This window comes from Protomyctophum bolini, assembly GCF_963924005.1.
Source record: "Protomyctophum bolini genome assembly, chromosome: 11".
In the NCBI taxonomy this organism is placed as follows: Eukaryota; Metazoa; Chordata; class Actinopteri; order Myctophiformes; family Myctophidae; genus Protomyctophum; species Protomyctophum bolini.
Genome location: NC_137872.1, coordinates 320,428 through 344,455, shown reverse-complemented (window position 1 = coordinate 344,455; position 24,028 = coordinate 320,428). Strand labels below are relative to the sequence as shown.

At 46.1% G+C, this 24,028-nt stretch overlaps 2 protein-coding genes across 4 annotated transcripts in view; both read left to right on the top strand.

Annotated features, from left to right (window-relative positions):
- Positions 1–5,643: 5,643 nt before the first annotated feature.
- Positions 5,644–11,147, top strand: LOC308324673 (uncharacterized protein). Of its 3 annotated transcripts, none has more exons than XR_013964949.1 (3): positions 5,644–9,919; positions 10,176–10,266; positions 10,416–11,147. XR_013964949.1 is itself a non-coding variant. In XM_080776880.1 (2 exons), the coding sequence occupies exons 1-2, from the start codon at positions 5,744–5,746 to the stop codon at positions 10,185–10,187; spliced, it is 4,188 nt and encodes a 1,395-aa protein (XP_080633006.1). In that variant the 5' UTR covers positions 5,644–5,743; the 3' UTR covers positions 10,188–11,147. The 3 variants fall into 3 exon arrangements, 1 of the variants encoding a protein (XP_080633006.1); XR_013964950.1 differs by having other exon boundaries at positions 10,176–10,531; positions 10,723–11,147; XM_080776880.1 differs by having other exon boundaries at positions 10,176–11,147.
- Positions 11,148–13,761: 2,614 nt separating this feature from the next.
- LOC308324390 (NACHT, LRR and PYD domains-containing protein 1b allele 3-like) overlaps positions 13,762–24,028 on the top strand; it is a gene marked incomplete at both ends in the record, with an annotated part of 32,649 nt that continues 22,382 nt past the window's right edge. Inside the window, one exon of the mRNA XM_080776434.1 lies at positions 13,762–14,864. Coding sequence (XP_080632560.1) covers positions 13,762–14,864 — 1,103 coding nt within the window. The remainder of the gene's footprint in view (positions 14,865–24,028) is intronic.

The window sequence follows — 24,028 nt, the reverse complement described above, 5'->3', positions numbered from 1 at the left end:
TCTAATGGGGGTCCCTGGTATAAAATCCTCTCTAATGGGGGTCCCTGGTATAAAATCCTCTCTAATGGGGGTCCCTGGTACAAAATCCTCTCTAATGGGGGTCCCTGGTATAAGATCCTCTCTAATGGGGGTCCCTGGTATCTAATGGGGGTCCCTGGTATAAAATCCTCTCTAATGGGGGTCCCTGGTATCTAATGGGGGTCCCTGGTATAAAATCCTCTCTAATGGGGGTCCCTGGTATCTAATGGGGGTCCCTGGTATAAAATCCTCTCTAATGGGGGTCCCTGGTATAAAATCCTCTCTAATGGGGGTCCCTGGTATATCTATTCAAAGTCTGCGGGGCTAATTAGTGTCAATTTGGGGGTCCTTGATGTGAAAAGGTTGTTTGGGACCCATGATAAGCATGATACCCTACACTGGACCCACGATAGGCCTACAGTAGAAGCATGATACGCCTACACTTACACACTGTAAATCCCTGGAACATGTGACGAGTTTAAAACCTAAACACCAATAAAATGCCAAATGTTTATTAATGGTCATAAAATACAGTAGAACACGAGTTCACTCAAACACCTCACGAGAACACCTAGTGTTTGAATTCTAAACACCTATAATATGACTGACTTTGATTGTAAAAACTAAACACGTTTATGTGTTTAAAAAGTGTTACTGGCGATTAAACATGTTCTTCTGTTTATCTAATTTAACATTTGTGGAGTTGGTCACCTGACCAAAAGCGGTTGACAGAAACTGGTCGACATGTTCTGTTGCCCCAACAGGGGCAGAAACGGGCAGAAACAAGGCCACAACAACTCGCTTACAATTCGCAAACCTGGCAACACTGCCCTGTGTTCATGCTGTTGTCAGAGGCCCGCCCCTGGCTCACACGTCACTATTTTCTCCGTCTCTCAGCTCGCAATCGGCAGCCATCTTGCTTTTTAGGGCTCTCGCAGGATAACAGACAGAAGGAAGGGGAGAAATTATTGGCTCACTATTTTGCTTATCACTTCTAAATCCCTGTATTTACAAAATAAAACACTCAGCGAATCCCTTAGTTAAATCAACATTGTTCATTGTCACTACTTGGATTGTGCCGAAATATTTACGTTACACGTATAGCTTTTGCTATTTTCGCCTGCCAGCCAATGCCGACTACACACGCCTGCACACACACACACACACACACACACACAGGAATGGCTATACGCCAGCGAGACAGCAGTGCAGCACTTATAATTTTCAGTTTCATTACATAACTGTCTTTCTCAGCGTGCGCACGTGCGCACACAACATTATTCAAGTGAAATGCGTAACGCCAATATTGGCCTCATATAGGCTACCAATACACGACGAAATAACTGACAGGAGTGACGGTGCTGTGAGTAAACTGACAACGCTTTCTGACAGAGAGAGAGAGAGAAAGACAGAAAGACAGAAAGACGTGTTAGAGTAACGCGCGCGAGCGAGAGAGAGAGAACGTCAGAGAGAGAGAGAGAGGGGGGGGGGGTAGGGGTGGGTCCCGAACCTCGGGACCAATCCGGTACCGAACCGAACATGCTCGAGTACCGGGTACCCATTACAATAATTACATTTCGGTTCGCCGACTACACACGCCTGCACACACACACACACACACACACACACAGGAGCCATGCAGGCTATCCAGCACCTTGGCCTCTCCCACACACACGCACGCATTCCTGGACCCACGCCCACTCCACCCCTTCATTCCCCACCCCCCCCCCCCCCCACACACACACACACACACACAACAATGGGAACTGCGCCAGGACAGTAGGACGACACTCAGTAGGACACATCACCACACACACACGCATTTAACACGACTCTTTCCACCACACGGATTTCACTGCGCGCGGAGGACACGACGTTGGACAACACCTTACTGTTTTCAGCATTTCCCAGCATTACAGCTAAAGCCTACAACTTGCGTGTGTGCACTGTGCATTAACACGACTCTTTCCACCACACGGATTTAACTGCGCGCGGAGGACACGACGTTGCGCCCAGGAACAACCGAACAACTTGGACAACACCTTACTGTTTTCAGCATTTCCCAGCATTACAGGTAAAGCCTACAACTTGCGTGTGTGCACTGTGCATGTGTGATTGCTACATGCGTGTGTGTGGCTTGCAGAAGTATATTTCTATGTACAATTATTATGACTAACCAACTAGCACCATTTGCATTTCGCCAGCTTTAACTATACGTGCGTGTGTGTGTGGAGAGGGACATAGGCGGCGGGTGAGTTTTACCTTTGGGTAGGCTATAGAATTGCGTTTGGGGGGGGACTCTCGCGGCCGAGCGAAGCGAGGCCGCCGCCGCGGATTTATTTATTTGTTTATTTCCCAGATGGTCTAAAAATGAGTTATTTAGCATACTTTTACCAATGATTTAGCCTATACACAGACAACGACTTTTGGACGTCTTTTTCTCAAGTCTCGAGTCAGTCAGTACTCAGTGTACATTACCCGGCGGTGTTGCTGCCCCTCCGGGAGTCGCGGCTCATGGCTCTACAGACGGCACAGAGACAGCAGTCACTCCGCTCCAGGGGGCAGCGACAACACACACACACACACACACACACAATAGCCTTCTAGAATGCTGGCATGCTGCGCACATATATTATATATATATAAACAAAAAAAACCCAGCATAATTTCTGGGAAGGCTAAGCCTTCCCTAGCCTTATGCACCCGCCGCCTATGGAGAGGGACATCAACAGTGAGCACATGTGGCCTCTGATTGGCTGGTGGCCGTTATGTATGTGTGTGTGTGTGTGTGTGTGTGTGTGGGAGAGGCCAGAGCCGCGCCATGTTGTGCTCTGTGTAGCAAAAGTACTTAGGCTTGCTCAACCTATGTACCGTGCCACTTCACTGTGCCGTTTGATCAGCCCAGGTATGCCGCGACATTTGTACAAAAGTAAGTTTCATTTGCATTTGACCAGCTTCATCTACACTGGCGTGCGTGTAGCCCCATTTCAATTGCATTTCGCCTGTGTGGAGAGGAACATCAACAGTGAGCACATGTGGGCTCTGATTGGCTGCTGGCCGTTATGTGTGTGTGTGTGTGTGTGGGGGGGGGGGGGGGGGAACGGGGGGTTGTGTGTGGAGTGGCGTGCGTGTGTGTGTGTGTGTGTGTGTGTGTGTGTACTGGGAGGTGGGCGGCAGAGGGCTATTGCTTTATGCTTACATACCAGTAAACATACACCACTGGTGTGTTTATGTGTGTGTGTATTAGTACACAAATCTGTATTTACAATGTCAATGCTGAAAATCACACAATATCATTTAAACTATAGAAATAAGGGCTGCTAACAATTGGACTGTTACAAATTAGGCTATTAGTAATAGCAACATGCCACAAATGTTGTCAATGCTGGAAAAAAGGGCTGCTATGCTGCACTCAAATTACATTCACCCTTAATGCATTGTGTCCACTACACTTTCTTGCACTATATATGTTTGTTTATGTCCTCTGTATGTAAGACTGAGAGTGCTCTGAGCAAAATTATTTTCATTGTATGTATACTCTGGATCTATACAAATGACAAATAAACCTGAACCTTTGCAACACAACAATCTCCAACAGCTTCACGCAAACACATGCATCAAGCAAGCAGCTGAATTACTACATGGACCCTCACACGCCAACAGCCGCTGCAGCACAACATGCATCAGGTACACTTGCTCCAAACTACACTCACATTTACCCTTAATGCATTGTCTCCACTACACTCACATACTCTGAGTGCTCTGAGCAACATTATTTTCATTGTATGTATACTCTGGATCTATACAAATGACAAATCAACCTGAACCTTTGCAACACAACAATCTCCAACAGCTACACGCAAACACACGCAGCAGCTGAATTACTACATGGACCCTCACACGCCAACAGCCGCTGCAGCACAAGATGTATCAGGTACACTTGCTCCAAATACACTTTCAACAGCACATTGCACAATGCTATACACTGCTGTTTCTTTTTCCACAGATACTGCAGTATCTTCATCATATAACCTACATTAATTGGGTACACTACACTCACACCATGTACTCAACATGTCTCTATACATCACTTCACAGCTCAACACCAGGGCAGCACTCCTCCACAAATGGCCACAACACCTTCATTGGACGTGGCTGAGGCCAGAGGTAATGACTTCTGTTATTCATATAACTTTACTCATTGGTACCCAGCATCCTGACACACTGTATAGACACATCTATCTACTAATCTCTGCATAACATGTCGATAACATTTTGTACCTCTGTCCACACACACACTACTGACGTCCATACCCAGCTCAGCACAGGCGAGAGCAAAAACGTGACAGCAAGAGACGGACCAGAGGTAAGGCCTCAGATATGTTATACTGCAGTATTTTAGCCATCTTGCTTTTTATTTATATGGGCGAGTGGAAATTTAATGCACATAAATTAATTATATGTCCAGCAAGCAAATCATGATGGTCTGTTTGTGCTCAATAGGTCACAATATGATATTTTGGCCAGTAGTTTTATATCTATCTCAGCTTTTGCCTGATAGCACACATGCTAACAGTGGTGACCACAACGTTAGCCCATTCATTTTGACGTGCGGAGTCTCTCTCTCTCTCTCTCTCTCTCTCTCTCTCTGTCGCCACGCCACACACACACACAGCCGCGATTACATACAGTCCCTTTCATTCATGCAAACAGGGCACTTCTGCCGCGGAGTGCGTGGCCAAGTAACTCTGGGATTAGAGTGCCCGCGAAGCGGGCGCCAAATTCTATAAGCTACATGTCGATAACAATATATAGTAACATACACTTCCATCTTAATTTCTCAGCTCAGCAGAAGCTGCTCAAACCAACACAGCCAATGGCCACAGCAGAAACCAGAGGTAACCAACGCACTAACCAACACACATCTACACTTTCACCGGAATCACATTGTCCCACTACACATACACACAGTTCAAATAACATGTCGATAACATTTTGTACCTCTGTGTCCACACACACACTACTGACGTCCATACCCAGCTCAGCACAGGCGAGAGCAACAACGTGACAGCATGAGACGGACCAGAGGTAAGGCCTCAGATATGTTGCCCTCTGCCTCAATGCATTACGCATATGTGTGTATGTTATACCTACATGTACTGAAGATAGTATAGTAACATACACTCCCATCTTCATTTCTCAGCTCAGCATAAGCTGGACCAACAACAACAACAGCGCATGGCTACAACACAGCCAATGACCACAGCAGAAACCACAGGTAACCAACGCACTAACCAACACACTACCACTCACATCTACACTTTCACCGGAAACACATTGTCCCACTACACATACACACAGTTCAATTTAATGCCTCCACACATTTCCATTGCCTGCCTCAACAAAAACATCACATTCACATACTGACCACATTCTACTTTTTCCATGACTCTCATGAAATGAACTTCACACACCATACTTTCCATCTACCTTCACAGGCAGTTCCCATCAGACAGCAAGACGACAACCACAAGTTGCTGCCAAAATTGCTACTCGCACTGCACAGATTCTCAGCGGCCAACTAACTATCAACCAACTCTCCGACACACCACAGAGTATTGGCCAGCTCAACTGCGTATGTGACCACTGTCACGCATTCACATTCAAAAAGGAGACCTCCAGTATCTGCTGCTTGAATGGAAAGGTCCGCCTACCAGCCTTTCCTATGCCCCCACAGGCCATCAATGATCTGTGGTTTGACGATAACCCTCAGGCAAAACTGTTTCGGAAACACAGCCGTGTCATCAACAACGCTGTCTGCCTCTCCAGTATTGCTGTCAAAGAGAAAACATTCACATGCTACACTCCCACTGTCATTTTCCAAGGCAAGGTAATCCAGCGCATTGGGCCACTCCAACCAGAACCTGGTGCTGGTGCTGTCTTTGCCCAACTTTATGTCCTCGACCCAAGTCTGGAAATCACCACCAGATTTGAAAACATGACTCTCCCCGCCAGAACATCCACTGCTGACAAGGAAACAATGAAGCTGCTACTACACACTGTGCAGCAAGTTATTCACCAGAACAATATATTTGTCCAACAATTCAAGCAAATCCTTGAAACCCCAGAAGAACAACTACAGCAAGGCACTATTGTCATAAGTGCTGAAGCCAGGCCACAGGGAGGACATTCCGGTGTTTACAATGCCCCCTCCAATCTCCAAGAACTTCGCATTGTCACCAACGAACAGGCACATGATCTGGTCATCAACTTACGTGGTGGAGGTCTGAAAATCATATCAGACCGCCATCCCACAGCCATGCCCCTCCACTTCACCCTCCTCTTCATTGATGGGACATCTGGCTGGCACTGTGCTCTCAAGCATGTGGACAATGAAAAAAGGCTCACAGCCCGTGAGTTCTTTGCCTATCACATGAACATTCGTCACACTGCGAGCGACTACCTTTTCCAGGCAGGCAGACTGTTTCAAGAATGGATCCTCAATGCCTGGATAACATGCGAGAACCAGAGGCTGACTTGGCAACGCATGAACCAGAAGACATTACGGGCTGACAGCTACAAACAACTACAACAGGTTGTGGCTGCGCGGAGACGAGAACAGAGTGCTCCATCTCACTCTGTCCACCACAATGAGCAGGGACATGCTGTGGGTAGAGTCATCCTTGCTAGCTCTTTCCATGGCAGTCCACGCTGGTACCACAGCAAGTTCCAGGACGCTATGGCCATAGTCCGCCACATGCGAAAGCCAGACCTTTTCATCACAGTCACCTGCAATCCTCACTGGCCAGAGATCGTAGCTGGCCTCACCCCTGGCCAGACAGCCCAAGACCGACCTGACCTGGTGGCCCGGGTATTCAAACTAAAGAAAGATCAGCTCATGGATGACCTCGTCAATAAACACATATTTGGCCAAGCCATTGGCAACCTTTGGGTCACAGAATTTCAGAAAAGAGGTTTGCCGCACACGCACATTCTCCTCATTCTTGCACAGCAGGACAAACCCAACACACCAGCCCAAGTGGATCAAATTGTCTCTGCAGAACTTCCCCCTGACCCCCATGAAAATGGGATCTCTGCCCAAGAAAAAGCAAAGCGCCAGCCACTGTGGGACATTGTACTTACTAACATGATCCACGGTCCCTGTGGACAAGAGCATCCCAACAGTCCCTGCATGGAGAAGATAGACAACTCCAACAGCAAAGCCTGCAAGAAAAACTTCCCCAAACACTTCCAGCACCAAACATCAGTGGGTGGCGAAAAAACCTATCCTATCTACCGCCGTCGCTCTCCAGATGATGGTGGCCGAACTACAAAAAAAAAAGAGAACCACATCAACAACAGTTGGGTAGTGCCTTACAACCCCTACCTCAGCCTCCGATACAACTGCCACATCAATGTAGAAGTATGCAACTCTGCACTTGCTGCCAAATATCTCTACAAATATGTGACCAAGGGGCCGGACCGTGCAATGGTTTGTGTTGGGGTGGAGGGCGCCCAGGCTGCCCGTGATGAGATTAGTGACTATGAAGACATGCGTTCTGTTGGGTCAAGTGAGGCCAGCTGGAAACTCTTCGCATTCCCCATATCCGCCAACAAGCCTCCTGTTCAAGTCCTCCGCTTGCATCTGGAACACGAGCAATACGTCGTTTTCACCGAGGGTGATGAGGAGAATGTGGTGGAGCAGGGCAGACAGACAGAGTTGACTGCTTTCTTCAAACTGAATGCTCAACAAAAGGCAGACAAGGGTCCAGATTACAACCCCACAAACATGCAGCGCTATGTTGACATGCCTCACAAATACACCTACAAAAACAACACGTGGCAACTCAGAAAAAACAATGCTTTCTCCATTGGCCGTGTCCACACCATCAGCCCCCTAGCTGGAGATGTGTTCTACCTGAGACTGCTCCTCCACAATGACCACTCCAAAGGGAAAATAAGTTTTGAGGACCTCTACTCAGTCAACGGCAGCCGCCTTGACACCTACCAGGCAGTGTGCAGGGAGCTTGGCCTGTTGGATGATGACCAAGAGTGGTCCACTGTCCTTACCGAGGCTGCTGCCACTCACCTCTGCCCCCAGATTCGTGCCCTATTCGTCATCATCCTCATCTTCTGCCAACCAGCCAACCCTGCAAGCCTGTTTAATGACTTCTGGCCAGACTGGACAGATGACTTCAAGCGGAGAGCAGAGCAGAGTGCAACAACCTTCACTGACCAGCAACTCAAAACCATGGTGAGACTGGATCTGCAAGTCCGCCTCCAGTCACATCAACATGACCTCCAAGACTTCCACCTGGATAAAATGACAGATGAGGAAAAGGCCACTGTCCATGGGCTGGTCAATATCGAAGAGACGCTTATCCGTGAGGAGCTGGACTATGATGTGGCCCAGCTGAAAGCCAACGTACAGGCAACCATTCCACAATTCACTGCTGCTCAACAACAGATTTACAACACTGTCATGACGGCAGTCCAGCAACAGGCCAGCTTACAACTCTTCATATCAGCACGTGGCGGTTGTGGTAAGACCTTCCTGCTCAATGCACTGCTGGACGCTGTGCGCAGTCTGGAACCCGGTGGCTGTATTGCCCTTGCCATGGCAACTACTGGCATTGCTGCACAACTCCTACACCTAGGCAGAACATTCCATTCACGGATGAAAGCACCTCTCCACCCAACAGAACACACACCCTTCCACATCACAGCTCAAAGCAGCCTAGCCAGGCTGGTGCGACGGGCACGCCTCCTGCTCATTGATGAAGCAACCATGCTGCACCGCTTCCTGCTGGAGGGACTTGACTACACTCTGAGAGACCTGATGAACAAGCCAGACTGTCCATTTGGTGGGAAAATCCTCATCTTGGCCGGCGACTTCCGCCAGTGTCTTCCAGTGGTTCAAGGGGCTAATCCTGCCCAAATCGTCAACAGCTGCCTCAATAATTCAGGCCTCTGGCAACACTTCCAAGTCTCCAGCCTCACAGAGAACATGCGGGTCAGGGCCAGTGAAAACCAACACCTGAAGGACTTTGACCAATGGACTCTCAGCATTGGTGATGGTACAGCCAACGATGCAAACAACTTCATCCACATCCCAGATGACAGGTATTTCCACATTCAAAGCAACACAGAGAATGACCACACAGCAGAGGAGCGCTCCATGAAAATGTTTTGCCAAACAATATTTCCCAATATGCCCAACAACTTCACTACTACCGGCTGGCTGGATGGCCGATCAGTGCTTGCCCCTACCAACAAGGACGTGGACACCATCAACGACCTAATGGAAACCTGGATACCAGGTCTGTCAACCAACCTGAGCAGTGCCGATACCCTGGAGAACGACCAAGACAGACGGCGGTTCAACGTGGAATATCTCAACACCCTCTGCCCCAGTGGATTTCCCAGGCACCTCATCACCCTCAAGCCTGGAATGCCCTTGATGCTACTCCGCAACATCAGCCCCAAAGACGGACTCTGCAATGGCACCAAACTGTTTTTCCTGAGAACCCTCAACAACAAACTGCTGCTGTGCAAAATTGCAGCCACACAAAAGGAAGTCCTGATCCCTAGAATCAAGTTCATTTCTGATACTCAACATTCCTACTTTGAGTGGGCCAGACGGCAGTTTCCAGTCCGCACCGCTTTTGCCACCACCATCAACAAATCCCAAGGACACACACTTACAAGAGTGGGGGTCTGGCTTTCGTCCCCTGTCTTCACTCACGGACAGCTTCATGTTGCCAGCTCAAGGACGGGTAACCCAGAAACTCTCACGTATGCCATAAAGCAGAAAGAAGGACAGCCAGAACATCATACTACCAATGTGGTTTTTCAAGCCTTGCTTCGCGCTGTGCTTCCTGGCCCTACAATCCCCATTGAGGTAAGGCTGTTGCATTGCTACATATGTCATTTCTACACATGTCATTTCTGAATAATATAAAACTGCTGCTAACCTGAAGATCATTAGGATCAAACAAATCACTATCCTTTGTTTCACGTCTGCCCTGGTGGACATGTTTCTCCCATTATGCAGGCTCTACTGACCAAAACTGCAGCTTCTTTTACTATTCACTGTTAACATTAACACTCACATTTTGTGCTTGAGTCATCCCTTATCTGTGTCTCCTTTTCTACAGGCTCAACCATGACAATCTCTGGAACCAGAAACACCCCTTCCACATCACCCCACTCCTCCACGCCCTCCTCTGGATCAGCTGGCCAATATAAGTGCTCCTTTACTAAGTTGGCCTTTCCACAACAACTGCGTTCACTGTTAACATTAACATTCTTTCCTACAAATACACTCAGACTCCATTAAAAATACACTGAGACCAACATTTTACATGTTTTGACTTTGTCAACCTTTGCTCCCACAGAAGCTCTCACCTATGCCATAAAGCAGAAAGAAAGACAGCCGGAACATCATACTACCAATGTGGTTTTTCAAGCCTTGCTTCGCGCTGTGCTTCCTGGCCCTACAATCCCCATTCACGTAAGACTGTTGCATTGCTACATATGTCATTTCTACACATGTCATTTCTGAATAATATAAAACTGATGCTAACCTGAACATGATTATGATCAAACAAATCACTATCCTTTGTTTCACGTCTGCCCTGGTGGACATGTTTCTCCCATTATTCAGGCTCTACTGACAAACTTTTCTGTCTCCTTTTCTACAAGCTCAACCATGACAATCTCTGGAACCACAAACACCCCTTCCACATCACCCCACTCCTCCACGCCCTCCTCTGGATCAGCTGCCCAATATAATTGTTCCTTTACTAAGTTGGCCTTTCCACAACAACTGTGTTCACTGTTGGGGGGGGAGGAGGGTCCAGGTGTTGCAAGGCCAAGGCTCTAAGGGTGTTTTACACTTTGAAGTATTGTAGTAGTGTATCTAACATGTTAAAAATGATATAGTGCACTTCATTGTAAAATGTAAAATCTTTTGATTAGTGGGACATTTTCGTTAATTAACCTTAGGTATACATTTGATGAATATAGTGCACTTAATTGTAAAATGTAACATGTTAATTAATTTGATGTATAGTAAATGTATGTAGGATAAATGGACAGTCATGGTTCCTATTGGGACCACGACTTTAAGGGGGGGGGGGGGGGTGTGATACCCCACACACATACTGAGTAGTGGATGTGCCTGCCTATTGCCTAACTTTCATCCTGTAGGTGAGCCTGGGTAGGGCATTGGCCCAATGGCTGATGGGAGAGCACCTGGGCCCGGTGTCTCCCAGAGGCCATAAATACCACACTCATCCCAGTTGAGAAGAGAGATCCAGAGGAGCCAGACCTGCTGCCTCCACTCCCTTCATTAGCCTCCATGCCTCCATTCCTTTGTTTGATTGTTCTTTCCATCCACACATGCACCACACCATGTATCACACATCCATACACTACACCTACACCACTCACTCACTGACTACACATTCCATATAATTTGTTATGTTAAGTACTGCAGTTCATTTTAGTTCCTTATATAGGCCTATTATTTAATAAATCATATATTGTTCATCTTTCGCACGTCTCCTGCTCCGCATGTTTGTCAACGCAAGAACCAGCCATGACAATTATTTCCTACAAATACACTGAGACCAACATTTTAAATGTTGTGACTTTGTCTACCTCCCACAATTTCCTTCCTCCAATTTGCGCTGCGCGCCGCTAGGATGAGCGGGCCAAAGGCCCGCGAAATTCTAGTAATCTAAACGTTTAAAAAGTGTTACAAATAAGTGTTTGGAACCTAAACACTTGGGTTTAGTGTCTGTCAAATGTCAACTATAGGCCTATCATAGGCTTGTGTGTGTGCGTGCGTGCGTGCATGCAGGGCTGTGTGATGCGTAGTGCAGTAGGACTGCAGTAGTGCTTGTAGTTAGTGCATGTTGTGCATGTTGCTTCTGCTTGCTACTCTGCTTTCAGCTACTGCCGCCGGCTAGCCCTCCTCGCGGGGGGTGAAAAGAGGAGCTGAGCTGCGTAAGTCTCCTCCTGCCGGTACACAGCCTCTCCACCGCCAAGACTTCTGCAGTGCCTCCTCGTGGCCACACACGGTTACTGGGTACCTTGCGGGAATACTGGAGAACTCGGGTCGCCGACTCTTCTTCATCTTTGCCGAGATTTCTTCCCGTTTCGGCGACTCTTCGTCACTTTCCGGTCCGAGTTCTGTCTGAGAACTCGGACGGAAAGTGACGAAGAGTCGCCGAAACGGGAAGAAATCTCGGCACTGGAGCGCGCATCTAGCTACTGACTAATGATCATGCACGCTGATCAGACAGCAGATCAATAATAGCATGCAAAAGCATTCAGCTTTCACAAGTGTGCCCATATAGAGAAGGAAAATAATTAAGAATTCGGTGGCATTTCTTTCACATTGCAAAAGAGCAATTTTTGCTCTTTGTCCTAGATAGAAATGTGATGATTTTTGTATAGTTGTGGATTAACAAATTATAAAGCACAGGGCCTCGCATTTTTCAATGAATAGCTAGCCCAGTGTTTTGATATGTCCAGGTGTGCCGCCTGATTTGTCAGAAAGTAGCCTAACACTAAGTTAGTGTTACTTTCTGTCAAAATCCTACTGGGCTGCAGGCTTCCTATTGTTGCGTTGTCACATGTCTAACCGTCTAACCATTAGACGTGCGATAACAACAACACGGAACAATAGACTCTAACGACCCTCGGCCATTGAAATGTTAATGCTTAGACGCTAACACTGAGGAGCTAAAGTAAACGTGACGAATGTCACGTTGTTGTGATGAAACATAATGTGCCACGAAAAATAGCTGTCCAAAATAGCTGTCCATAGATGTCCAAACATGATCGCCTCGTTCGGCCAGAAAAGGAAAGCATAAATCACAAGCAATGATCCTGTGGTGATCACAAGGATCGAAACGTCTGCTCTCTGCATTGACAACTTGTAAACTGACAGCGGAGCATATTGGTCCCAACTTTTGACCCAATACACCATCTAGTGGCTGAACGACGGAAGACATAAAGGCATCATCATTGTTAGCGTTGCTTAGCATACCAAGTGATGATCAATTGCATTCGAGGCTGCGGGCTATATAATTTTGCATATTTGCATCTCGTTAGTTAGCCTATTCTGTACTGTTGTAGTAGGCTAGACATTTACATAGGCCTAATTTATCTGCCACTGCACTGTTTTATACAGTATCACAACAACGTCACGTTTACTTTAGCTCCTCAGCAGTGTTAGCGTCTGTTTGTTTACTTTAGCTCCTCGGTGTTAGCGTCTGTTTTGGTTGTGTTGCTTTGTGCTGCTGAAAACCCCGAATATTCTCCCCGAAACGTGGAGAATATTCGGCAGAATGTGGAGAAGATTCGCCGCGCGACGACTCTTCTTCAGATTCTGCCGAATATTCTCCACGGTTTGCCGACTTGTCTTGAGAAGTCGGCAAAAAGGGTAAATCCGCCGAGTATTCTTGTTACCCCTTGCGGTCCCAGGCCAAACTGTAGAGGATCTCGGAGCAACAGTGGGCCCCAGAGGCAAGGCGTGCAGGCCCACCGGTGTGTGGACACGCCCTGGCGCCTGCCAACCACTGTCCCAGCTATGGGCAAATAGCATGGGCAGGTGGGGCTCATAGCCGTGGAAGGCAAGGCAACCCATCTAGGAGAAGGACACTCTGAATTAAAACCAGGACTGCGAGGAGTTGCGCCCCACAGTCCTTAATTAGCATTGTAAAGCCAACCATGAAGTACAAAGTCATCCCAAATCCTATACTTCCAGCAGCGGGAGTCTGCAGGAACATCGCAGCGGACGGTGGTGTTGGTCCTCCTCCCGGAGGACATCATGACGATAGGACCTTAAACCCGCGAGGGAGGGCCCTGTCCGATCACAGCACCCCGTCCAATGCACTCTTGCGTTGTCGGAGACCATTTCTTATGGGAACCTTCAACGCATGTACAGTAAGAGAAGATGCTAGACTGGTGGAGCTAGCACACTGTGCTGAGGAAAGGGGAGTGGAGATCCTGGGGATCCAGGAACACAGGAGAGTGCACACTGAAGACCGGATCGTGTACCGCAGAGTGGAGAGATGCACGTTCATCACTTCATCCGCGTGGCGAAACGAGGCCCAGGCTGCAACAGGGGGCGTAGGGCTACTGCTGGGTTCTCGGGCGCGTAAGGCTCTCCGTCGGGCGTACCATCACACCGACAGGATCCTTATCGCAGAGTTCTCAGGCAACCCAGTAACAACAGTCATAGTTGTGTACTCGCCCACCAACGTGGCACCACCTGAGGAGGTGGAGAAGTTCTACGAGGACCTTTCAACAGCGGTTCAAGACGTCCCAGCGCACAACTTTCTGGCAATCAGCCTGACATGCATCTCCGCAAAGGTCTACAACCGTATGATCCTGAACCGAATAAGGCATGCCATCGACCCTCATCTGAGGGAGAACCAAAGCGGTTTTCGAGAAGGGAGAACTACCGTGGCCCAGATCTTGGCCCTAAGGAGAATCATTGAGGAGGTCAAAAGGAACAACCTGACTGCCGTGTTGTGTTTTATCGACTTCAAAAAAGCATTTGACTCAATACACAGAGGAACGATGATGAAGATCCTTAAGGCCTACGGTGTCCCTCCCAACTTACTCCGGGCAATAGAAACCATGTACGCAGGAACAAGGGCCAAGGTGTTGACTCCAGATGGCAACAGTGAGGAGTTTAACATCGTGGCTGGAGTACTGCAAGGAGACACCCTAGCCCCCTTCCTCTTCGTCATAGTCCTGGACTACGCGTTGAGGAAGGCCATCAATGGACGAGAGCAGGACCTTGGCCTCACCATAACACCAAGGAGGTCGAGGCGACACCCAACAGTAGTCCTGACAGACTTGGACTACGCGGACGACATCAGCCTGCTCTCTGACCACGTGGAACAAGCGCAGGAGCTCCTGACCAGAGTGGAGTCAGAATGTGCCAAGGTTGGCCTCCGGCTGAATGCCAAGAAAACTCAAGTTATCACTTATAACATCCCATCAGAGCATCCACCTCTAACAACAACAGAAGGCACTGCTTTGAAGGAAGTGAATGACTTCAAGTACCTGGGCTCATGGGTCAACTCCACCGAACAAGACCTGAAAGTGAGGAAGGCCCTTGCATGGAGGGCCCTAAACGGCATGGCCAGTGTATGGAACTCCAACCTCCCCCGTCAAACCAAACTAAGCTTCTTCTACGCAACGGTAGAGTCCGTTCTCCTATATGGCAGTGAATGCTGGACCTTGAAGCCAACCCTGCAGAAGTCTCTCGATGGTTGCTACACCAGAATGTTGCGGGCAGTACTCAACATCAATAAGAGCACACATGTTACAAACACAACTCTGTATGATGGAATGCCAAGGGTGACCCAGAAAATAGCAGCCAGGAGAATGAGACTAGCAGGACACTGCCAAAGACACCAAGAGCTGCCAGCCAGTAAACTAGTGCTGTGGGAACCAACACACGGGCACCGGTCACGAGGACGTCCAACGCTAACATACGTGGATGTACTCAAGAACGACGCAGGAGCACAAAGTACCAACGAACTGGCCAGATGTATGGAGAACCGGGATGACTGGAAACGACGATGGAGGGCTCGTCTGAGGACGACCTAGAGAGAGACACACAATATGGTTGTACATTTATCATACTAATACTATCATTTACTATATTGCTTAATGTAAGTCGCTCTGGATTAAGAGCGTCTGCTAAATGCCTAAATTGTAAATTGTAAATTGTAAATTTAACTTTGGGCATGTAAAGTAAACCCATCTAGTTAAAAGTTAATTAAACAGCCATTCATTAACACCGTCTTCGGTACAGGGAAACACAGAAAGGTAAACGATAAGAAAACTATAGCAGCATTTGCAAAACGGGTAGGATTAATTACCCAAATGAAGTGTATCCCGTCAAAACGCCACATTATTTAACCGTTAAATGTAACTCTGTCCGACACGATCACCTCTTCTTTAAGTTGCTTCCTCACTGTCCCTCCTCCATGAAACCACCTGTTATTATATTATATTACATTACATTGATTCAGGACTATTAAAAACTCAGATTTAATATGTGTAAAGGTAGCAGCTCTGTTTACATGCATGCATTTTGATGAATTGAACAAGGTGGACCCTCTTGTAAACAAGTGTAAGGTCGTCCACTCACAGTTAACAGTCTTTGTATTGAGTTGTGCTTGAAATGTACTGTAATTCTGCAAACTGTTAATAGATATTTCAATATATATAATATATATCAATCAATCAATCAAAGCAGTAGGTCTATAGCGGTCTACTTCATTGGTTTAATTCATTGGTCATAGTTTAAAACTCACAGTTTCGGCACAAACAAGGGACTAAATTAATTTCGCTCCTATGCCACCAAAATGTGGAACGCCCTACCAACAGTCATTTAGATATGCTAATCCTTTGACTCCTTCCAAACCGCTCTCAAAGGGCCCCTACGGACGGCTGCAAATTGAAATGGGCCCCCGTAAAATCTCTCCCTCACTGTATATGTTTCTTTTCCCTTTTTACCTCCCATATGATGAATTCCTGTTCTGTTCCTTGACTTTATAGAAGTGTCTATTTGTACGTCTCTAAATGTTTTGATGAATTGAACAAGGTGGACCCTCTTGTAAACAAGTGTAATGCTTTATTGGTGTCGTCCACTCACAGTTAACAGTCTTTGTATTGAGTTGTACTTGAAATGTACTGTAATTCTGCAACTGTTAATAAATATTTCAATCAATAAATTAAAAAATGAAAATAGCTGGTCAAATGGCGCCATCATGTGGACAACCCAGGGCTAGGCAACTGCTCAATATGAGTGTCAAACCTGGAGTAAACACGTTTTTAATTCACTTCCTCTTCCTCAAACAACACTAAAACTCCACCCGTCTGTCTCCCAGCATACATTACACTGCAGTGTAAATAAAGTACCTGCCTGAAGAAACGCCTGTTCATTCACCATTACACAACGGGAATATAAGTAGCATATTATTAAAGTATTAAAGTTAATAGGCGTCGACGCAGGTATTAATTTCGTCCGTGGAATTGACGGTGGAATCGTTGTCCACCGGAGACGAAGACAGGCAAGTTGAGACAACTGATCACTCTCTGGACGCCATTCTAGCCTCATCGATCGGGTAAGTGTTTTAATCACTTTATACTGGAACTACTGTCTGTACAGTTTTTACACTGTTTATACAATAATGACATAATCAATTGATTTGTTTTGCAAAACAAATCAATTGAGTTGTTTTTGTTTTGCAAAACAATATATTAATCAACAACCCCCGCGGGGGGGGGGGGGGGGGGGGGGGAAGAGAGAGAGAGAGAGAGAGAGAGAGAGAGTGAGTTACACTTCTTAACACAATGTAAAAACTACACAAATATTAGAGAGGAGTTCTTCCCAAAATTTGAAACAAAAGTATGACAGAAGGGGAAAGATTACCAGTCCTTCTGGGGGAACAGAAAGAATGTGCAGTTTTGGCTGCAAAATATGTCAATTCCTGTCACAAGAAAAGGGACAACCAGTAGGACACACATACAGTATGCCATGTTTTATTTTATGCACCACCTGCTTTATTTTATATTATCATTGATATTATGTTGTTATATGTTGTTGTTTGTCATATCTGTGATTGTGCTTTGGCAACACTTGTAAAACGTCTTGCCAATAAAGCCTGTTGAATTGAATTGAGAGAGAGAGAGAGAGAGAGACCCCCTCAGATGAACATTATAAAACGTAAGCCCTTAACACTCGCATACACATACGTGACATCATGACATAGGCCGCCAAATGAATGAATGAATCTCTGAGTCTGCATGTTCTCATTTTAGTTTCGATTGTGCAATTTGTTCCTAGCCCTGGTCCAGGTTCCTAGCCCTGGTCCAGGTTCCTAGCCCTGGTCCAGGTTCCTAGTCCTGGTCCAGGTTCCTAGCCCTGGTCCAGGTTCCTAGCCCTGGTCCAGGTTCCTAGCCCTGGTCCAGGTTCCTAGCCCTGGTCCAGTGCTTACAGCGAGTCTCTCTCTGACGCCCTGTGGAAGTCCCTTCCGCAGCCCTCTGGTGATATTCTCACTCCTGTGCGAGTGTTTACAATTCCCAGCAAATAAACAAAACAACGTAAAACTCACCGAAACAAAGCCTGCTTGACCTTAAAATCTATTCTTGAAGCTGGGAAGCATCTCAGGTCCCCAGCTTCCACAGGGCGTCAGAAGAGACTCGCTGTAAGCGCTGGACCAGGGCTAGATTGTGCCTAGACTTCGTTGCGGTGGTAGGCTACCGGCCTACCGCACACCCAAAATATCTGCTCGTGAGCTTGTAGATCCTATAATTATGTGTGTGCGCTACTTTATTCTGGACGAACCACTTTCCACTTGGACGTCGACTCAGTTTCCCCTGTATGAATATGATAATAATAATAATTATTATATTTATTACTGTATGAATATGAAAGTGTTTTCCATGTGTTTTGCAGTGTTTTGCATGAGCGCATGCATGCAAGGATTTGGGCTGTCTGTGCTGGAATATTTCCATGACGTTGGAAAGTAGCCTATAGTGCAATGCAGCTGCGGAGAGTCCCAACATGCATGGGTAGCCTATATACTGTACTGTAGCCTAATCTACAGCAGGCCAACAATGTCTTTCTGGAGTTACGGTATATGCAATCTCCTCCTCGTTTAATAAACCTGACGTGTCACTGGAATGTCAAATGTGCTGTGCCAGCCCAGCGCAAGTACATGGGAACCGCATCGGCGATAGGTATAGGCTAACCCAGCCAGTCAGCCCACCACCACCAGTACCATATATTTTGGCTGCACATTAATATAATTGACAGTTGACAGTCCTGCAGCGACTAGCGACTGCGAGGCAATCTAAATACTGTCGAACGTGCATGGTCAGTTGGTCACGGACGGACCACAGTGATAGAGAGAGACAGACAGACAGGACAGGAGGAGCACCTGCAAAACAGCAGCGTGTGTGTGCCTATTTGTTATTTAATTATGGTTCAGGTTCAGGTTTTCGTTCACTAATATATCTTGTTGTATATTAAATTAAAAATACTTTAATAATTTAATATACAACTAACAACACACAGTGAAAGTTGCTTGCAAATTGCGATATGTACGTGAGTGTGAAGGAGTGGGGGGGGGTTAGAGGGGGAGGGGGGGGGGTTAGGGGGGCCTCGTTAACGGAAGGGAGATAAGATAAGATGAAACGTGAGGCCCTGAGGCCTTTCCTCCGCCCCACTCAGGGGCTAGGGGGCCCTGAGGCCTTTCCTCCGCCCCACTCAGGGGCTAGGGGGCCCTGAGGCCTTTCCTCCGCCCCACTCAGGGGCTAGGGGGCCCTGAGGCCTTTCCTCCGCCCCACTCAGGGGCTAGGGGGCCCTGAGGCCTTTCCTCCGCCCCACTCAGGGGCTAGGGGGCCCTGAGGCCTTTCCTCCGCCCCACTCAGGGGCTAGGGAGAGGCGAGGAGAAAAGGTCTAACATGCATTTAGGCATGCACTTATAGAAGGAAATAAATGAATGGTGTCATACGGTTAGATAGAACCTGGTAAAGGTATATAGTGAAGCATCAGAAGTATTTTTGTATGAAAAAGCTGATACTAAATACTTGAGCAAACGGAAACTAACCGATGGCATATTATGTAACTCTGGGTGCTAACTATGTGAGCTGTGGGAAACAGATTACTGGTCTTGCAGATAGCCCAGAGATGCAGACAGTAGTATAATGGAGACTATGGTGTGATTGACCTATAGGACGCATATACAGGGATATGACTGGGGAAAAGGTCACAGAGGAAATGGGGTAATAGCCACTATGAGCATGGGCCCTGCCTTTGAAACAGACATAGGAAGAGACACGGTTATTTGGGAACTGAAGAAAGGAGAACAAGTTGATCATGTGGTCAAGACAACCGACATCCTGTCACTGACATCCTGTATGGTGAAATGCAGACAGTATGGTGTGACTGTAAAAACATGATATGAAAATGCTGAGAGATGAGGTACTGGGTCCGGAAAAGAGGAGGTGATACGGCCCATGGATTAAAGGGATTGTGACATTAAAAAAAAGGTTTTGGAATTGTTCTTATTTTTTTTTAGGTTTTCTAATCTCAATTGCACCCAAAAAAATGAACTTTTAACATTCAGTAGATCTTCTGTGATCTGGGGTTTTCTGGCTCAAACAGGTGCTCTTTTATGACTCTGAGGTCATAAAACCTAAAAGAAAAAAGAAAAAGAAAGATAAATGAAAATGAATGTCATAAAACCTTTAAGGTATAAATAAGGGTGACCAAAGTCACCAGTGGGCTTCTTCGTTTCCATGTAATCAGGACAGACATTTAGTATGTCTGTCCTGATTACATGGAAAACCCTAACCCTAACCCTAACCCTGTATAGTCAGAACCCATAGGCTATTGAAAGATCATACTTAGTCATTTTTCCAAGTTATACTTGAGACTAAAAATGACATTAAGATGATAGACTAATAGATGGGGTATTCAAATTTAGCCAAACTTGGTGGAAACATATTGGCATAAGGGGCTCCGGGGATTTTAAACCCGGGAACTCTAAATTCTAATAATTGTATAGTGGCGAGGAACGAGATTGATCACCTTAAATCCTCACTCCGGACTCAATGCATCATCAGGACTGAGGCGATGGAATAGATTTTAAGTAGAACTGAACCTTGAATCAAGACAGGAACTTTGTGGGAAGTGAATGTTTTGATTTTTATTATAATTGTTATTGATTGATTCTATTGACTAATCAATTTGTATTAGCTGATTTGAACTGCTTCAACCTGAGTTATTACTAAAAGCTATGACTGCTATTCCAAAATAGAACTTATATCTTTCCTGTATTTAAAGCAATTGTTTCAAGATAATTATTTGACACTGTGGGATTCATTCCACCATTGGGGTTTTGACCTCCTTGTCAGAGTAAAATATAGGTTCATGCATCTTAAAGAGTTTAATGTGTTACCTCTAACCACACCAATGGACTGTTGTAAAACAACACTCTAGGTCTAGAATATATAGACTTTAAACAACAAAACCAGTCATTCACCAAGTGCACGCGCGATTAGTAGGGTAGCGGTCATCAAATAAGGTATTAATAATGGTCCTAGTGTGTTATGGGTTGTTCATGTGCTAGGCTTATTAATGAAAATGAGTGTGGCCTTATGATTAGGACCGTCGACAAGCTGGGAGTCAAGTATCCTACGGCAAATAGTCTCAGTATACACTCCTGTGTCTGAGTAGGGCTTCATAGTGAGGGAGCCAGTTCATTAAAAACTGGAGTGTGACCTTTATAGATAGGGAGACTATTTAACAGGACAAGGCGTATCCCTTGTTGCCTGGCGACATTTTGTGCGTGGGCGTGTGCGCACATTGTGTATATCCCTGTAACACAGAGCGTTGCAATGATGCAACATATTTTAATTCATTAATTCATATATTTAATGTAGGTTCTTTTTTCACCTAAACATCATCATTGATGTTCATTGCAATGCCATTGGTCATGGTATTTGCATATAAATACCCCCCCCCCCCCACAGAGGCTGAAATTCACACAAATTAAAAATCTCTGGACATCTCTGAAACATGTTATATTTATTATAGTGAAAGATGTAAATTATTTATTTATTATTATTATTTTAATAATTATTATAAATGTGCATAAAATTTCCTCTGATAAGTCCTAGTAGTAAAAAGTAGTTTTCTCTTAAAAAGTATCTATTTTCTAAGTAGAAATGAATCCAGGCTTTACAGGGATATACAGCAAACATTGACTGTTGTCTGGTGTATTGTGACTATGTGATCTTGACAGGTTTAATACAGAGCAGAGATGAGTTGCCGTGAGGAGAGAGAGGAGGAGGGAGCTGACAAACATCTCCTCCACAGAGCAGAGAAGAGTCAGTGTGAAGAGAGAGAGGAGGAGGGAGCTGACAAACATCTCCTCCACAGAGCAGAGATGAGTCTCCGTGAGGAGAGAGAGGAGGAGGGAGCTGACAAACATCTCGTCCACAGAGCAGAGTCTCCACATACAAAGTATGTTAATCCTCCATTACTAGTATAAACCACAGTGTTACATTATTATGTCCTGCTAAAGTATTTTAATCCTGCTATACATTTAAACTGCACTGTTACATTATTATTCATTTTTCCTAATGAATAAAAAATGATGCTACTTACAATTTGGTGGGTGCTCCTGATATTTCTCCGGTTCTCCTATAGGCCTACATTTCTAAAGTTAGTGATGAAGCTTTAAAAGTAAACTATAAGTAAACAAGTTAATTTGGACAAATCTATCTATGCAACTGTTCTTCTATGCACGGATTACCGGAATTACCGTAAGTCATGTGGCAGCCAAGTCTATGGGTTTGTTTAGAGTTAGGGGGGCCCCTGAGCTAGGGGGGTCCCTGGGCTAGAGCGTCCGTGTGACCGTGAAGAGGCACTAATTGATGACGTGAGACACCATGTGTGTGGGGGATATGAATACAACTGGTGAGTCATTTAGTTTGGTACAATAATAGTTCTGATCCATAGCCTAATGCACTTTGCTGTCGTTGCATTTAGGCTATGGGACTGTTGCTGTCGTTGCATTTAGGCTATGGGACTGTTCTCTTCCTGCTCTCCCATTTAGGCTATGGGACTGTTCTCTTCCTGCATTTAGGCTATGGGACTGTTCTCTTCCTGCATTTAGGCTATGGGACTGTTCTCTTCATGCATTTAGGCTATGGGACTCTTCTCTTCCTGCATTTAGGCTATGGGACTGTTCTCTTCCTGCATTTAGGCTATGGGACTGTTCTCTTCCTGCATTCAGGCTATGGGACTGTTCTCTTCATGCATTTAGGCTATGGGACTGTTCTCTTCCTGCATTTAGGCTATGGGACTGTTCTATTCCTGCATTTAGGCTATGGGACTGTTCTCTTCCTGCATTCAGGCTATGGGACTGTTCTCTTCATGCATTCAGGCTATGGGACTGTTCTCTTCATGCATTCAGGCTATGGGACTGTTCTCTTCATACATTCAGGCTATGGGACTGTTCTCTTCATGCATTCAGGCTATGGGACTGTTCTCTTCCTGCATTCAGGCTATGGGACTGTTCTCTTCCTGCATTTAGGCTATGGGACTGTTCTCTTCCTGCATTTAGGCTATGGGACTGTTCTCTTCCTGCATTTAGGCTATGGGACTGTTCTCTTCCTGCATTTAGGCTATGGGACTGTTCTCTTCCTGCATTTAGGCTATGGGACTGTTCTCTTCCTGCATTTAGGCTATGTGACTGTTCTCTTCCTGCATTTAGGCTATGGGACTGTTCTCTTCCTGTATTTAGGCTATGGGACTGTTCTCTTCCTGCATTCAGGCTATGGGACTGTTCTCTTCCTGCATTTAGGCTATGGGACTGTTCTCTTCCTGCATTTAGGCTATGGGACTGTTCTCTTCCTGCATTCAGGCTATGGGACTGTTCTCTTCCTGCATTTAGGCTATGGGACTGTTCTCTTCCTGCATTTAGGCTATGGGACTGTTCTCTTCCTGCATTCAGGCTATGGGACTGTTCTCTTCATGCATTCAGGCTATGGGACTGTTCTCTTCATGCATTCAGGCTATGGGACTGTTCTCTTCCTGCATTTAGGCTATGGGACTGTTCTCTTCCTGCTCTCCCATGAAATGCAGACCAGCCTCCCCTCTGTAGCGAAAACGTTTCACCTACTCACCAATACAAAGATGTCTTGTGTGTGTGTGTGTGTGTGTGTGTGTGTGTGTGTGTGTGTGTGCGCGTGCGTGCGTGCGTGTGTAAAGGCAGTCTGTGGGACACATACTCAAAAGACAATTCATAAACAATGAATAATGAGGCAACACAAGATATCAGAGTCCTAGAGTATAAGGATTTTACTCGAGTAAGGAGACAAGACTTACATGACATGTTCATGCATGGAAAACCCAGTCTGGCTCCCAGAATGACAAGAAACAACAGCCTATATA

Excerpts from the sequence above, each read along its gene's own strand:
- LOC308324673 (XM_080776880.1), top strand. The coding sequence starts at position 5,744 with ATGCCCCCACAGGCCATCAATGATCTGTGGTTTGACGATAACCCTCAG.